The following is a 15,377-nucleotide window of genomic DNA, read 5'->3' as shown; positions in this document are numbered from 1 at the left end:
CTCACCGTGCCAAACCCGGCGGTGCCAGGGCACGGAGCCTGTCCGTGGGTCGGAGCGGGGAGGCCCCACCCCGGGGCGGTCGCCAGCGCTGCGCTAGGACCCGGGTGTCCGGGATCGGAGCAGGAAGCGGGAGCCGGCAGCGGCAGTGGGGCCCGTGGAGCCGGGAGCGGGGTTGTCGGGAGTGGACGGCGTGGGGCTGGGGCACCCCACAGCCCCGGCCCCACTATGCGTGTGCTGGGGCAGTTGCTGCTGCTGGTGGTGGTGGCGGGTGGGCACGGGACCCCCCGCGACACCCTGGCATGCTCCCAGGTGGGTTGGCGTCGCCGGCATGCGGGCCAGCGGTCACCCCAGCACCGGCACTGGCCTCACCCCTGCCTCCCCCCAGGGCCTCGCCTGCCGCCTCCTGGGTAAGTGCCACTGCCACTGCCATGGCCCTCGGCCCACCCAGGGCGTGGGACCCCACGCCCACGGGCACCCTCCTCTGTCTGCCCCCAGACACCGATGTGCTGTGTGGGATGGAGCTGCCGGGGCCCAGCCATGGGCCGGCCCTGGCTCGGCTGCAGCTGGAGCCGGCGCTGCGCTGCACTGGGCCCACGGCCTGCTCGCCCTGCCTGGCGGTGCGCCTGCGCCTAGCCGTGCCGCCTGGCATCAGCACCAGCAAGCCCCGCCGCCCTGTGCCGTCGGTCATCCCTGGGGCAGAGGATGGCGATGAGGGGGGACAGTCGTCACTGATGGATGGGGCTGCCTGGTCCCAGCCCAATGTCAGCGGGCTGCTGCTGCTCTCTGGGCACACCTATGCCTCCTCCCGCTGCGTGGCTGTGGAGGTAGGGGCGCCCCTGGCCCCTGCACTGTCTGGCCGACCCCTGGTACGTAGCTGTAGGATGCCAGGGATGAGCGTCCCTGCCGCCAGCAGTCCCAGGCACTGTGGTGCATGGGGATGTGGGTGCTGGCACCAGCGCATCTCCATGGCACAGTGGTCCTGTTGCCCATGCCCTGGAGAGGTGGGTGCCAGCAGTGCGCCGCAGCACAGTGGTGGTTTTCCTGCCCAGGGCTGGGTGACCTTCCGGTGCTTCGAAGCGCCGCTGGGCTCTGAGATCCATGTCACAGCGTACATCAACTCACGTGGCCGCCGGAAGCTGAGCCAGTGGCAGCAGGTGCCAGGTGAGCCCCTAGCACGCCCTGCCACGGTGGCCCCTGTTCCCCCGGCCCTCTGACACCCTGTCTCTGCAGACTGCTCGTGGCCTGTGGCACAGACTGCCATTCCCCAGTGCCAAGGTAGGTGCTGGCATCCCCCGGCTGTAGCAGTACTGGGACCCGCCGGCATGGCGCACGTCCCCTGGGGAGATCTGGGTGGTGGGTGCTGGGGAAGAGGTGACTCCTGGGGTGCTGTGCCCTGTGCTGCAACACTGGGCAGGCAGTGCCGGGTGCCCTGAGCTGCTTCCGGCACAGTGCCCAGGCTGCAGGTCTCCCCGGGGCCAAAGGAGGTGGTCGTGGAGGTGCAGGGGGCTGCGGCAGGACACAGCTACACCCTCTGGCTCTATCACAACCAGAGCCATAGCACTGGTGGGTCAGGGCGTGTGGTGACTGCGGTGAGTATGAACCCCTTCCCTGACACCCCATCCTGGCCAGGCTCCAGGTGCTGTGCCCCGCCGTCCCTGGGAAGCATTGTCTATGTTACAGGCAGGGTGCTGGGTGAGGGTCCCCTGGGGACAGGTCCTCCTGTGTTGGGTGACCCTGCCAGGGGGCGATTTACTGTGGGGTGACCCACGTCTGGTTCCCGGTGGCAGAGTGGCCCCATGAACTACAGTCTGCCAGTTGATGAGGTGCTCCCCTGCCTCTGCCTGCAGGTGAGTGTCTGCTGGGCACTGTGAGGGTGTCAGGGCTGCTGGCAAAGCAGAGGGGCTCTGGGCACCATGCCACCCCCTCCAGCATCCCCAGGGGGCCAGCGGGTCACAGTCACAGTCTGGGCTGCCCAAATCCTTTCTTTCCTCTCTCTCTCCCCATTCCAGGTCTGGCCAGAGACCCAGGATCCACCACGGGCCACCATGTGCCCCTTCTCCCATGGTACCTGCACCGTGGGGCTGGAATATGGGGGGGACAGGATGCAGGGGGACTCGAGGGGCACCACACAGAGGTGACACCCCTCTACTGGTGTCACCGCAGATGCCAATGCCTGGGAGCGGCTGTGGGCACACAGCCAGCTGGTGCTGCACTCTGGGGGGCAGGCATTGACCTGCTCCCTCTCAGCCCCCTGTGACCTCCCGGCCAAGCTGGTGCCCTGCTGGCAGCCAGAGCCCACAGGGCCCTGCCAAGCCCTGCCCGGCCTGCAGCAGCCTGCTGTGGGGCAGGTGAGTGGGGCTCTGTGGGGCGCCATGGAGCCAGGGGAGATGCAGGTGGCCCTGACAGTATACCTTCCACCCACAGGGACCCCAGGATTTTGGGGGGCTGCAGCTGCACCCCAACCTCTGTGTGCAGGTAGGATACCGCCCTGCCCCACAGCTGCCCCACAGGCAGCCCCAGGTGCTGCTAACCAACTCTCTGGGGCAGGTGTGGAGCAGCGGGCAGGTCCGGCTGACCCAGTGCCTGCGGGACCGTGAGTATTGGTGGGCAGGAGGGCAGGGGCAGCCCCAGGTCCAGTTGGGAGGTGAGCCCCCCCAGCCACTCCTTCCCAACGCCCTGCATCCCCAGGAGCGCTTCCTGGCCGCACCGATGACCTCCTGCTGCTGGAGCACAGGGAGGATGGCGGGAATACCTCGCTGTGCGCCCTGGAATGGGGTGCCTGCAACCCCCTCGCCAGCATGGTAAGGGACAGGGAACCCTGTGTCCTGGCGGCGGTGGCACTGGCGGCACAGCTGGCTCACCCCCTGCTGCTTTCACAGGGCTCTGGGCACCCTGGGCTGCTGGAGCAGGAGCTGCATCGGGATGTGGCGACGGGGCAGTGCAGGCCGGTCAGTGTGGGCAGTGGGTGGGCAGTGGGTGAGGACCAGGCAGCATGTGACATGTCCCTATCCCCATAGGTCTGGCAACCTAAGAACAGCACTGGGGTCATGCTCTGGGCCTGTCCCCTGCACAAGTGTGAGTGTCCCCAGCTGCGCTGGGGAAGAGGGGAGCCGGTGTGGGGCTGAGGGAGGGCACCCATCCGGTGGGGCTACTGGGTGGGTGCCGGGGACCCTTGGCAGGCACTGACCCCTGCCTGCAGACCTGCGTACCCGCTGGGTGCTGGCGTGGATGGGGATGCTGCTGGGAGCTGCCTGCCTCCTGCTCCTGCTCCTGCTGAAGAAGGAGAATGTGAAAGGTGAGTGGTGCCTGCCTTGGGACTGTGTCTGGCCCAGGACCACCCCCGCAGACCCTGCCTGACCGCCTTTCCTCCCTGCAGGCTGGCTGAAGTCCCTGAGGGCTGACTACGGCTCCGAGGGTGAGCATGGGGCAAGCGTGGGTTCTGGGTGGGTGTGCAGGGATGTCCATACCTTCCCTGCAGAGGGCTTAGGGGGCAGAGCAGGGGGGGTCCCCTGTCAGGGATGGTCCCAGCCTGCCTCCCACTCTGGCTACCCCACAGGGTGGGTAGGGGGTGCCCAGGTGGAGTTCAGGCACTGACGGTACCCCTCAGGCCTGCTGCGAGGCCGGCGGGCACTGCTGGTTCATGCGGCGGAGCCAGTGGCAGAGCGAGCAGCGTGTGCCTTGACGGCGGCCCTGCACCCACTGGGGCTGGCAGTGGTGGTGGCACCAGGAGGTGGCAGCGGGGTAGCAGCATGGGGGCCGCTGCCCTGGCTGCATGCCCAGCACCAGCGGGCGCTGCATGATGGTGACACCATCATCCTCCTCCTCTCTCCGGCAGCTGTGGCTGCTGCACACCAGTGGGACACCAGGGCTGGGGCTGTGCCGGGGGCCGGGGCCACTTCTAGTGGCCCCGGCCCCCGGCACAGCTCCAGCCCTGATGATGTCCCTGCTGTAGCACCCTGTGAGGTGTTCGCAGCGGCTCTGTCCTGCGCTGTGCCAGTGCTGGCAGCGGGCAATGGTGGGCACTACGTGGTGGCCCGGCTCGAGGCCTTGGTGCCGGCAGTGCCGGTTGCACTGCGGGCAGCCCCTGCCTTCGCCCTGCCCAGTGAGACTGGGGGTTTCCTGCGGGCACTGGCAGGACCGGGTCGGTGGCAGGGCCGGTGGCTGGAGCCGTATGTGGCAGCAGTGGCTGAGGGGCTGCGGCGGGCAGTGGGGGAATAAAGTGGTGACAGCGGCTTTGACACGCACGTGTCCATCCTCTGTGGTGTGTGTGGGGATGGGGACTGCATTGGATGGGTGAGGGGTGATGGGGAGGTAAGGGGAGGGTTGGGGGCAGGAGAGGGGTCTGGTCTGATTTGGGGAGTGAAGGGGAACTGGGCTGGTTTGATTGGAGGGTAGATGGGGAACTGGACCAGTTCAAGGCAGGGTGGGAGGGAACTGGACCAGTCTGGGAGAGGTATGAGGGGAGCCAGGCCAGTTCAGGAGGGGGTGAGCAGGAACTGGGCCAGTTCAAGGTGGGTAAAGGGGAACTGGACCAGCTCAGGGGTATGAAGGGGAACTGGGCCAGTTTGGGGGGGGCAAGAAAGAACTGGACCAGTTTAAGAGGGTATGAGGGGAACTGGGCTAATTCACGGAGGGGTGAGGGGGAACTGGTACAATGGGGCGGGTATGAGGGGGAACTGGACCAGTCGGGGGGATGAAGGGGAAACTGTGTCAGTTTGGCTGGAGGGGGAAGGTGACCTAGACTGGTTTGACTGGGGACTGGCCAAGTCGGGTCGGGGGCTGAGGGGCTCGCCCACCAGGCGAGAGCGGGGCCGGTGCATTCCGCGCAGCCACTCCCGGTGCGTGAGGGGGTCACTGTCCCCACCCATCCGCCCCTCCCCACGCCGAGTGCCCTTGTTCTCGGCCCCTTTAAGGCGCGGGGAGGCGGGACCCGGCGGGCGGCGCGGGTTGGCTGGGAGCGGGGGGTCGGCGGGGGCGGGCGCGCTGCCATTGGCGGGGGCGGTGGGCGCTGAGTCAGCGGGCGTGGCCCACGTGGGGCGGGCGGGGGAGCATGGGGCCGCGGCTGCTGCCGTTACCGGCCCGGCGCGGGGCGCCCCTGCTGGGAGCCGCCCTCCTCGCGGGGGTCCTGCTGGTGGCTGCCCGCGCCCACGCGGACCAGGACCGGGACGGGGCCGAGTCCTGTCGAGCCTGCCGCGGCCTCGCCGACAGCTTCAGCAGGGTGCGGGGCGTGGGGGAGGCACGGGGGGGTGATGGGGGCCGTGGCGTGGGGAGGGACGCGGGGCGGGGGTGATGGGGGCCGTGGCGTTGGGAGGGATGCGGTGGGGTGATGGGGGCCGTGGCGTGGGGAGGGACGCGGGGGGGTGGTGCGGCCTGGGGGTTGATAGAGTGACACAGTCCCTGCTGTGGGGGGCAGCCGGGAGCAAGGGTGTGAGGGTGGGGACCCCACGGGTGACAGGCATGGCGGGATGCAGCCTTGGGGGGGGTCGGGTGGCCTGGTGCGGGGTGGTGTGGTCTGGGGGTGACAGGCGAGCAGGGGTAAAGAGGGTCCTGGTTGGGGTGATGTAGCTGGAGGGCCCGGGGGGGGCCCAGACCAGGTGTGTGTGTGGTGTGGCAGGACGTTGGTGAGGCAGGGGGCATCCCCCATGGCATCCCTAGGGAGCGGAGGGGGTCCTGGAGGAGCACAGCAGCTGGGCTCTGGGGAGGGGAGAGGGTGGCAGGTCCCTGGGGAGAGGAGGGTAGCACAGCTGGGGGGGTGACCCTATGCGGAGGGGGTTGTTGGGGGTCCCGTGCCTGCACTGCCCACCTCCGCCCCATGCCCAGGGCCTGGAGCGGACAGAGCACGAAGGCTTTGGCGGGGGCAACACAGCCTGGGAAGAGGAGAAGCTGGCCAAATACCAGCACAGGTGGGTGCCACCCAGCCAGGGGACTCCAGGGGTGCCCAGCTGCTCCCAGGGGACATGTCTCCGCACTTACTCCCCTCTCCCACCAGCGAGACGCGCCTGCTGGAGGTGCTGGAGGGTGTCTGCGCCCCCTCGGACTTCACCTGCCACCAGCTGCTGGAGCAGAGCGAGGAGCACGTGGAGCAGTGGTGGTTCCATGAGTGAGTCTGGGGATTGGGACGTGGGGGGACAATGGGATGGTGGGGGGCTGAGTGTCATGTCTCCCCCTCCCCAGGCGGCAGCAGCACCCTGACTTTTTCCAATGGCTATGCATGGACAGGCTGGCGCTTTGCTGCCCACCTGGCACCTACGGCCCTGACTGCCGGCGTGAGTAGCTGCAGCAAAAGTGGGGTGCTGGTGGGGGTGCCAGCGGTGCCACCTGGGCTGCAGAGGTCCCCGGCACACCACCCCCCACCCCGGCTGCCGGCCAATGGCTCTCCTCCCATGCAGCCTGTGCAGGCGGGCCCCGGCAGCCCTGTAGTGGCAATGGGCGATGCGATGGTGACGGCACACGCCGTGGCACCGGTCTGTGCGTCTGCAGTCCAGGCTACGGTGGCCCCTTCTGTGCCGAGTGTGGTGACGGCTACTACGAGGCCTCACGGAACAAGAGCCACCTGGTATGTGCTGGTAGGTAGGGGTCTGGCCTGGTGGGGAGGGGGGCTGTGCAGCCAGGAGCCTGCCCCGGTGCTGCCCTGGCACCAGGTGCCGGCAGCTTCCCCCTGCCTGTGCCCATGCCCGCTCTCCCCTGCCCGCAGAGTGCTACCGGGCCTGCGGGCGCTGCACAGGGCCTGAGGACTCCAGCTGCCTTCGCTGCAAGAGGGGCTGGGTGCTGCATGAGCACCGCTGCATCGGTGAGGGCTGTGGCGGGACTGGGGGAACAGCAGACACTTTTGGGGCCTGTGGGCACAGCTGTGGGCTCGGGGCCCAGGGGGAGGGGCTGTATCCCAGGAGCTGGGGCTCAGTGGGGATGTTCCCCCCCTTCTCTCCCCCAGACATCGACGAATGTGGCACGGAGATGGCACACTGCCGAGCCAACCAGTTCTGCGTCAACACGGAGGGCTCCTACGAGTGCCGAGGTCAGGCAGAGGTAGTGGGGGTGGTTTTCCATGCAGGTGGCTGTCCCCTGCTTGGTGCCATCCCTTCCTGGCCCACGCTGACACTGGCTGGGCTGGGAAGGGGGCTCCAGCAGCAACCCCAGCTCCTCTCCCCATGGCAGACTGCTCCACGGCTTGCATTGGCTGCATGGGCGCTGGACCGGCTCGCTGCAAGAAATGCAACAAGGGCTACTGGCGGGACGGAGCCAAGTGCTTGGGTGAGTGCCTCCCGTGGGCTGGGGGGCGGCTCTGCCCCCTTCCTGCTGCTCAAGCCCTGCCTGAGCCCTGCCTCCCCCTGCAGATGTGGATGAGTGTGCCAGCACCGAGGAGCCGGTGTGCACGGGGGCACAGGAGGTGTGCGAGAACACGGAGGGCAGCTACCGCTGCATCTGCGCCCGTGGCCACGTCCGGCAGGATGGGCACTGTGTGGAGGACAAGCCCCCTGGTACAGCCTGACGTGGCAGGGAGGGCATGGGCTGTGGGTGGGGATGTACAGGGCTGTGGGGGTCTCTGCCCACCTCTCTGTTCCCCCTCCCAACGAGCACCATCCTTGCAGATGCCCCACAGAAGGGCTTCTTCGACGACGTGACAGAGGACGAGGTGGTGGTGCTGCAGCAGATGTTCTTCGGCGTGATGATCTGCGCCCTGGCCACGCTGGCCGCCAAGGGTGACATGGTCTTCACCGCCATCTTCATTGGTGCTGTGGCTGCCATGGCTGGCTACTGGCTCTCTGACCGCAGTGACCGCGTCCTTGATGGCTTCATGAAGGGCAGATAGCTCTGGGGCTGCCAGGCGCGGGAGGGGGGACAGGCTCAGCCTGGGGTGCGGGACTGCCTCCGCTGCAGGGGCTGGCTGCCGAGGCCAGATCCTGCACACGGTGCTGTGCCCTGCATGTGTCCCCTAGCCCTGTTAGTGTAGGGTCTTGCCTTACCCCTGCAGAAGAAGACAAGGGTGCCTGGTGGTCCCCAGGGCCTTCCCCACAGCCCCCTCTGTCTGGCATGGTGATGCTGAGGCAGTGTGGCACTGGGAGGGGGTGGGGGCACAGCATGCTGCCCCAGCCCCTCGTGCTCTGGAGGAGAGACCTGGCACCGTGGCAGGTGGGAGGGCGTGGGGGCAGGCCAGGGGGTGGTCTGGCATGGCTGGGTGCCAGGGTGGTGATGCTGGCAAAGCTCGGCCCTGCTGCCTGCCCAGCGAGTGTCCTCTGGACCCTGTGGACGTTGTGTCCCCCTGTGAGACTGTTCCCCTGTGGGGTAGCAGGGGGCTGGGTTCCCCCTTTGCCCTGAGCTGTGGGGCTGGGAGGCCTGTGCCCCTCCAAACCCTCTTTCCCACATCCCTGGGCAGAGTCCAGCTTACCCCTCCCAGGCTGGGGAGGCCAGGGGCTCCTGCAGAGCAGGGGGGTCAGGGGAACCCCTCACTGCTCATGGGGTGCCATGCTGGTGGGGGTGAGGGGCCCTGCTGAATGCATGAGCGTGGCTGTTGCATTTGTCTGTGGTTTGTCCATCAGGGTGTGCTCATCTGTCTGTGTGTTCATATCTCAGGAAATAAAAGCTCTGCACACCCAGCCTGGCTGCTTGGGCGGGGGGATGGTCCTGGGGGTGCTGTTCCCTGCCACCATCTCCGCACACCAATGGGGCTACCTCCTCCCAACATAAACTTTTTATTTCTCTGGTTTGGCACAAGCAGAGCTGGCCCAGCCCAGGTCCCCCCTCCTGCCTGGCCCTGCAAGGGCACAGGATCAGGCCCCTGGACCCCCACACTGGGCTTGCCCCCCACTGGGCCTGTCCCTGTACCACTCAGTCTCTGCCATCCCCGTATCTCCCTGGCTCAGAGCTCGATGGTGTCACTGGAGAGGCTGCGGGTGTCCACCGCCTTGCCGAGGGCCGGGAGGCCGCGGTGGCCCTCGTGCTCCAAGCCAGGGGGGATGGCGGGCACCAGGAGGGGGGCACGGCTAGGTGCCTCATCCAGGGGCAGGCTGTCGGGTGAGGACATCCCATGGCGCCAGGGGTTCCAGCTGATCTTCAGCGAGCTGCTCTCCAGCGAGCTGGTTGAGGCGGTGACGGTGACGGTGATGGTGCCCAGGGGTTGCTTGGGGCCGGGCAGCTCTGTCAGCGAGCTGCACCGCACCATGCGCCCTAAGCCAGGGGTCTCGGTGGGTGTCGGGGAGCCATGCAGCGAGGTGCCAGAGCCACGGCGAGGCCGGCCAAAGAGGCCATCACGCAGGAGGTGCCGGCGGCAGAGCGCCTGGTCGATACTGCGGCGCAGGTCAATGGGGGATGGCGGGCGGAAGGCCAGCTCTCCAGTGAGGGGGATGAGCCCTGCTCAAAGGCGACACAGGAGCGGGCGGCCACCGCGTTGGGACATTTGGGGCTGAGCCCCGGTGTCCCAGTGGTGCCAGCAGCAGCCGCCCAGGCCTCGTTGCTGTCCTTGAGAGCCCGCAGGGGCAGCTGCTCTGCTGGGTTGCGGATGAGGCTTTTGGAGATGTCGCTGGTGGGTGCCCGCTCAGGGCCATTGCTGCCGCCAGCCCAGTCGTAGCAGTTGTTGGGGTACTCGGGTGCCTCAACTTTGTGGCTGGCACAGAAGTACCGCAGCGCCTTGGCCCAGCAGGAGTGGCCAGTGGGGTGGCGGTGGCACCTGCAGCACAGTGGCTCAGCGGCAGCCACCAGCAGTGCCAGCGCTGTGCACAGCTCGCCAACCCTCAACCACAGCTGTGCTGCCCAGCCAGACTGGGAGAAGTGTGCGGGGGGGCCCAGGAGCCCCCGCAGCCACAGGGTGCTGTAGAGCTGCAGCCCGCAGACCGGCAGTCCCGCCACCACAGCCACCAGCAGCACCCAGGCCCCCTGCTGCAGCCCTGGCTCCCTACCACCCCCTGGTACCTCCCGGGGTGCCCGCAGCACCCTCCAGCACCCCCAGAGCCCTCCAAGCAGCAGCAGGGCCCCAGCCCCACAGCCCAGTGCCTGCAGCCCCAGCCCAGCGGTGGGGCCCAGTCGGGGGTGGGAGCAGGTCGGCAGCCCCCAGCACTGCGCTCTGCAGGACAGCGGCAGCCCCCAGCGCTGGCAGACCCGGAGCTGGGTTGGCAGCAGCCAGAGCTGGGCCAGGCGCTGGAGCCGCTGGAGCAGGAGGGCGAAGGCGGCGAGCAGCAGGGGGAAGGGGACTGTGCTGAGCAGCAGCAAGGCCCGGGGGGGCAGGCGGCCCGCGCTCCGTAGGGGTCCAGCAGCAGGAAGGTGCCCCGCAGCAAGCAGGTGGCCAGGAGCAACCCATGGGCCCCTAAAATGTGCAGCAGGTGAGGGGGATGCAGGGTGGCTGCCCCCACCAGCCCAGCCAGGCAGCCCAGTGCCAGCAGCAGGAAGATGGCGGCCACCCCGTACACGTGGGCCTCCCAGGCGAAGCCCAGCCGGCGCCGCAGCTCAGCCCAGCACAGCCCAGTCCCGTTGGCCCCCGGTGCTGGTGGGTGGCTGGGCTGTGGCTGCCGCGTGGATGGATGCCGGGGGGCCGGTTGCGGCGTCACCCCTGCCTGCCGCCACGTGGCCGAGGGGGCTGCGGTGCCATGGGTGTGGGGCTGCGTCCCTGGGGTGTCTGCGGGGAGGAAGGAGTGGGATGGTCAGTGGGTGTGGGGGACCCTACGCATGCGGCTCTGTGACACCTGGCACCCCATGGCTAGGATGAATCAGCCACAGCATGCCAGCACAGCACAGGGGGCAATGCCCTGTGTCAGCCAGGGCTGTGCCCACCGGTGCCCACTGGCACCCACCGGGGGTCTCCGGCAGGACCTGCGGTGCAGGTGGTGGCACAGACTTGGGCATGTCTGTGACCCAACCCAGGGAAGATCACACCCACTGGGCACTTAGCACTAATCTTAGGAGTAGATTAGGGCTGTTGCCAGGCTCAATCCTGATTGAAGGTGTCATCGCATCATGGCTGGGCAGCCCAAGATAGCTGCCAGCCACCCTGCCAGCCCTGACACCCTGGGGATGGGTTCCCATGGCATCCCCACCGTGGCCTTGCATCACCTGAGCGCCTGGTCCCAGACGTCCCTGTGGTGGGATGTGCTGTTGGCTGTGGGGCAGCCTCGGTGGCGTTTGGGGCAGTCACGAGGCCCATGGCACCCCGGACCCGCTGCGGGGAGCCAACGTCCTCCTCAGGCAGCAGCCCTGCAAGAGAGGGCAGAGCCGGGCGCTGGCGCCTGTGGGGGCTTGGTCCCTGCCGAGGGGTCCCCCTATGCCACACCAGCTCCTACCTGTGCCAGGGGTGCTGGGGAGACTGTGCTGGAGGCAGGCAGCGGTGCCGGGCTGGTGCCAAAGGCACCCCCCGGGGCAGGTTGGGGTCCCCACTGCCCTGTTGGCCTGGTGTCCATGCGAGAGGCTTCGTCCCCAGGGCTGGCAGTGGCGCGGCTGAGCAGGGCCCTCCTGGTGCTGCGCTGGTGGGCTGGGAGCACCTGGGTCCACGGCTCAGCCAGCCCCCACGAAGGGGCTGCAGGTGGCAGTTGTGTGGCAGAGCTGGGCAAAGCTGGGGAGGGGCTGGGGGGCCCTCCCAGGCCCTCCTGTCTGCCCACTGGCCACACAGAGCTGAGGCTGGTGTGGGGACCCTGGGCTGGCCCTGTGCCTGTGGCATGGGGGACGGGGACAGTGCCCAGAGAGACTAGCTGGCTGCTGGCCAGAGTGAGCTGTGCACCTCGAGGGAGGCCTGGGGATGCCATGGGTCCCCCTGTGTGGGCGTCTGCTGTCCCTGTCTCTGTCCACACTGCTGGCACGGGGGTCAGGGTGATGGTGGACACAGTTGGACGATGGCTAGGGGTGCTGGCTGGCCCGGTGGCCCTCTGCCTGGCTGGGGACAGGCCCTGCCCTGCCCAGGGTGTCCCCAGGGAGACCGGCCGCATATCTGTGGGCACCTCAGGGGCTGGTGTCCCCAGCACAGAGTCGTGGGGCAGCCAGTTCCCCCCCTGGGAGTTGTCCTGGCCTTCAGCCTCGTGTCCTTGCCAGGTGATGAGGGGCTTCTCCGCCACAGCTGGGGATGTGCTTCTGTCCTGCCAGGCCTCGGTGCCAGCGCCTGCCATGGTGGTTTCCATCCCCAGGGGTGACCCGGTGGCATCCCCAGCCTGTGGCGGTGGGGACCAGTGCATGGGGCTGCTGCCCCCCCAGCGCTCGCTCCTGGGGGCCTCGGCACCGCTCGGCTCCCCCGATGCCTCCCAGACAGGGCCGTGCAGGGGGCCCTTGCCCCACTGCAGGGTCCCACCTGAGGACAACCCTGCTGGCAGGGTCCCCCAGGCCCCAGTGGGGACCCTGGCAGCCATGAGCAGCCCCCAGGTGACGAGCCGTGCTGTAGCCATGGTGAGTGCCCAGTTGGCCCTGCGCCCTGCGGGGACAGGGGTCTTAGTGAGCCAAGGCCTGCAGCGGCTGCCCAGGGGGGCTCACCCCAGCGGCCGTGGGGCTGCGATGCCTACAGCAACCCACTGCCCGGGGACAGAGCCAGCGGCTGGGCTATCTTTGCCCGGGCTGGCCATGGGCCCTGTTCCCAGTGTTCCCATCCCCCTTGTCTCTGCTGCCAGTGGCCCCATTCCCAGTGGCCCCGATGCTGGCGGTTCCTAGTGGTCCCTACCCCCAGCATCCCCCGTGTCCCCTCCCCGGTGTCCCTCCCGATGTCCCCGCTGCCGGCAGCCCCGCTCCGGCGCGCACCGATCACCTTGGCGCGTCCCCGGCTGCATCCCGGGGGATGCCCGGCCCGGTGCGCCCCGCCGCCGTCCCCGCCACACACGCGGCTCAGCCCCGCCGGGCCGGGGCCGGGGCCGGGGCCGGGGCCGCCCGGCTGCGGCGGCGGCGGCAGCCCCGCGGTGCGGGTGCGGGAGCCGGCGGGGCTGCCCCGCAGGACCGGAGCGGGGCCGGTGCCGCCGGCCGCATCCCGCGGACCCCGTCTGGAGCGCTGCTCGGGGCCCGGTGCTCGGTGCCCGGTGCTCGGGCCGCGGTGCCGCCAGCCCCCTCCCGCCGCCCGCCGCAGCCCGGGAGGCCCCCGGTGCCGGCCGTAGCCCCCCCGCTGACCTGCCGGTGCCGGTGCCGGTGCCGGTGCCGGTGTGGGCGGGCGGGCCGGGCTCTGCGGCGGAGCGGGCGGTAGCGGCGGCGGCAGCCGGTCACGCGCCGCCCCGAGCCGCGGGCACCCGCGCGGGAACCCGCCCGGCACCGGGAGGGGGTGGGGGGGCGTGGGGCTCCCGGGGCCGCCCTGGGTTTCGCCAGCTTTTAGCCACTGTCTCCCCCTTTTCCCAGGTGTAGTGGGTCCTCCGTGGGGCTCAGCTCGGGTGGGGTCCCCTGGGGCAGGACCCCCGTGGGGCGGGTCCCACGGGGCGTGGCCTCCTGGGCCACCGGGGCAGGTCCCCACGGGGCAGGGCACAGCAGGGGGATGCTGCCTGTGGGGCGGGCAGGCGCCCTCCCCGGGAGCAGGCAGCCCCCAGTGGGGGGCTGTCGCTGCGCCCGGTCTTAGGGCAGCCGTGGGGCAGGCGGCGTGGGCTGTGGGCCCCAGCAGGGTCCCCGGGAAGGTCCGTGGGTGGTCCTGGCACCCCCCTGCCCCCCGCCTCCTGCCTGCCCTGCACGAAGCACGCAGCACCCTGGCAGCCGCTGGCCTCTGGGACCCTGCCGAGGTGCAGGTAATTAGCTAATCAGCTAATTGTCCCGCTGGAGAGCTGCCCGTCCTGTTAGGGCTCGGGCTGGCATCGGCACGGCCGCAGCACCACGAAGTCACACCGACTCAGGGCCGTGATGCACCCCGGCTCCCTGCCTGAACCCCGGGCTCCCTCAGGCCGTACCTGAGCTGCCGCAGCCCTGGCAAACCCCTGTCACGGCAATCGCTCTCCTCTCGCGCAGGACAGCGGGGACATGAGGCACCTCAGGCCCCTCCACGGCAGCGCCACGCCGGCAGCAGCACGCAGTGCCCCGGTCCTCGACACCCCTCCGTCCCCGGGGGCATCGTGCCCAGGCCGGGCTCACCGCGGGCGCGTTCCTGGGCCCTGGTCCACCCCTCCGCGCTGCTGGGCGCGGACAGCGGGGCCGAGGGGGCTGCGGCAGCCGGCTGAGCACAGGGGCCGGGGAATTTGGGCAATGCCGGCGTGCTGGCTCCCACAAAGCAGGCAGGGCAGGCAGCTAATCCAGGGATTAGCGCCGGGGAGGCCGCATGCGGGGAGAGCTGGGCAGCAGCAGAGCCCGGGGGCGGCTGGCGAGCCTGCACCGTGCTGGGCACTGCCAGCACCACGCTGTGCCATAGCCGGCTGACCTCACCCTGCGGTGCTGAGCGTGCCGTGGGGCCGTGGGGAGGGAGCTGGCTGTGCCCCAGACACCGCAGTCGTCGGGGTGCCTTGAGCATGAGGCACGGGTGCAGCAGCCACCTCCACATCCCTGGTGCTGTCAGCGGTTTCCTCCTCTGCCAACTGAGTCACTGGCAGATGAAAGGATGAGCACCCCACTCCGTGCTGCCGCAGTGGCTGCCTGCTTGCCTGCGCAGCCAAGGACGCCGGGCAGAGGATGCCACCTGTGCTTTCAAACCCCTGTGCCCGCAGCCACCTGGGTTTCACCAGCTTTTAGCCACTGTCTCCCTCTTTTCCCAGGCTCTTCCCCAAGGAAGAAAGACAAAACCCCAGTTCAGGAGAAAATTGCCCCAATTAAGTGCCCACAAAAAACCTGGAGTCCAGCTTTGCATTTTCATGACAACTGCATGTGATTTATGGTGCTGCCCCATGCCCTCTGCAGTCCCCCTTGGCTATGCTGCTGGCGGGGAGCACCCCAGGCATCTTTCCCGGGGAGCGTTGGTGAAGGGTGGGGATGAGACCCCACAAACACAGGTGCTGGCAGCCCCACGGTGGTGAAGGCCAGAGAAGCCACATGTGCAGGGTGCTGCATGCCTGGTGGCATGGCTGGCACCAACAGAGAGCCGGAGATGGCGCGCTTGGCGGCCGTGTGTGCTGGGAGATGGGATCTACTCCGCCGGGGTACGGGCACAGTGCTGCGGGAAGGCCACTGGGTTCCACAGGAGTGTGGTGGCTCCCAGCCGGCAGAGCCAGCAGCACACACACTCTTCCATTTTTGTCTAGTAAAGCTTGGTGAGGAGTTGCCATGGTCGTGGCAACACTGGGACAAATGCTTTTGCTGGTAGCAAAAACCCATGAGGAGACCCTGAGTGGGACAAGGCGTGGGGCCAGGGTGCGGTTACACTTCCTTTCTCTGGGGATTTTGTTCACGACCCCACTGTGTGCCACCGTGTGCCTGGGGAAGGGGTGGGGGGTGGGGATGCAGGGGTCCCCAGGGCAGCCCTGCGTTGTACCCCACGGCACAGGGACTCCATCTTCTGGGTGCCGGGCTCGCTCTGGCTC

General features: G+C 68.8%; 3 protein-coding genes across 8 annotated transcripts; 2 read left to right on the top strand and 1 right to left on the bottom strand.

Annotated features, from left to right (window-relative positions):
* Window positions 1-101: 101 nt before the first annotated feature.
* On the top strand, window positions 102-4,238 carry IL17RC (interleukin 17 receptor C). Of its 2 annotated transcripts, XM_075095904.1 has the most exons (18): window positions 102-309; window positions 386-407; window positions 496-866; window positions 1,050-1,161; window positions 1,231-1,275; window positions 1,450-1,589; window positions 1,788-1,847; window positions 2,010-2,064; window positions 2,164-2,348; window positions 2,425-2,475; window positions 2,548-2,593; window positions 2,689-2,801; window positions 2,880-2,948; window positions 3,018-3,075; window positions 3,200-3,295; window positions 3,377-3,415; window positions 3,608-3,854; window positions 3,924-4,238. In XM_075095904.1, the coding sequence occupies exons 1-18, from the start codon at window positions 226-228 to the stop codon at window positions 4,216-4,218; spliced, it is 2,088 nt and encodes a 695-aa protein (XP_074952005.1). In that variant the 5' UTR covers window positions 102-225; the 3' UTR covers window positions 4,219-4,238. The 2 variants fall into 2 exon arrangements, with proteins under 2 accessions (XP_074952005.1, XP_074952006.1); XM_075095905.1 differs by having other exon boundaries at window positions 162-309; window positions 3,608-4,238.
* A 778-nt stretch (window positions 4,239-5,016) lies between these two features.
* On the top strand, window positions 5,017-8,594 carry CRELD1 (CRELD disulfide isomerase 1). Of its 5 annotated transcripts, none has more exons than XM_075095898.1 (10): window positions 5,017-5,218; window positions 5,821-5,903; window positions 5,990-6,100; window positions 6,175-6,266; window positions 6,390-6,556; window positions 6,695-6,790; window positions 6,932-7,015; window positions 7,156-7,251; window positions 7,335-7,478; window positions 7,590-8,594. In XM_075095898.1, exons 1-10 carry the CDS (start codon window positions 5,051-5,053, stop codon window positions 7,620-7,622), a joined length of 1,074 nt encoding a protein of 357 aa, XP_074951999.1. In that variant the 5' UTR covers window positions 5,017-5,050; the 3' UTR covers window positions 7,623-8,594. The 5 variants fall into 5 exon arrangements, with proteins under 5 accessions (XP_074951999.1, XP_074951995.1, XP_074951998.1 ...); XM_075095894.1 differs by having other exon boundaries at window positions 6,390-6,566; XM_075095897.1 differs by having other exon boundaries at window positions 6,390-6,566; window positions 6,932-7,020.
* A 109-nt stretch (window positions 8,595-8,703) lies between these two features.
* PRRT3 (proline rich transmembrane protein 3) lies at window positions 8,704-12,410 on the bottom strand. The gene is given in 8 exon segments (XM_075095893.1): window positions 8,704-9,333; window positions 9,336-10,023; window positions 10,025-10,095; window positions 10,098-10,226; window positions 10,229-10,606; window positions 11,041-11,181; window positions 11,268-11,288; window positions 11,291-12,410. Coding segments are annotated over 8 exon segments (2,970 nt in total). The 5' UTR covers window positions 12,357-12,410; the 3' UTR covers window positions 8,704-8,857.
* Between the last annotated feature and the right edge of the window lie 2,967 nt (window positions 12,411-15,377).

This window comes from Phalacrocorax aristotelis, chromosome 6, assembly GCF_949628215.1.
Source record: "Phalacrocorax aristotelis chromosome 6, bGulAri2.1, whole genome shotgun sequence".
Lineage (NCBI taxonomy): Eukaryota > Metazoa > Chordata > Aves > Suliformes > Phalacrocoracidae > Phalacrocorax > Phalacrocorax aristotelis.
This window is presented reverse-complemented; position numbering and strand designations above follow the sequence as displayed.

Excerpts from the sequence above, each read along its gene's own strand:
- IL17RC (XM_075095905.1), top strand. The coding sequence starts at position 226 with ATGCGTGTGCTGGGGCAGTTGCTGCTGCTGGTGGTGGTGGCGGGTGGG. Across the intron at positions 2,802-2,879 it reads GCAACCCCCTCGCCAGCATG|GGCTCTGGGCACCCTGGGCT; the intron begins GTAAGGGACAGG and ends CTGCTTTCACAG. Across the intron at positions 3,296-3,376 it reads GAAGAAGGAGAATGTGAAAG|GCTGGCTGAAGTCCCTGAGG; the intron begins GTGAGTGGTGCC and ends TCCTCCCTGCAG.
- CRELD1 (XM_075095894.1), top strand. The coding sequence starts at position 5,051 with ATGGGGCCGCGGCTGCTGCCGTTACCGGCCCGGCGCGGGGCGCCCCTG. Across the intron at positions 5,219-5,820 it reads TCGCCGACAGCTTCAGCAGG|GGCCTGGAGCGGACAGAGCA; the intron begins GTGCGGGGCGTG and ends CCCCATGCCCAG. Across the intron at positions 5,904-5,989 it reads CTGGCCAAATACCAGCACAG|CGAGACGCGCCTGCTGGAGG; the intron begins GTGGGTGCCACC and ends CTCTCCCACCAG.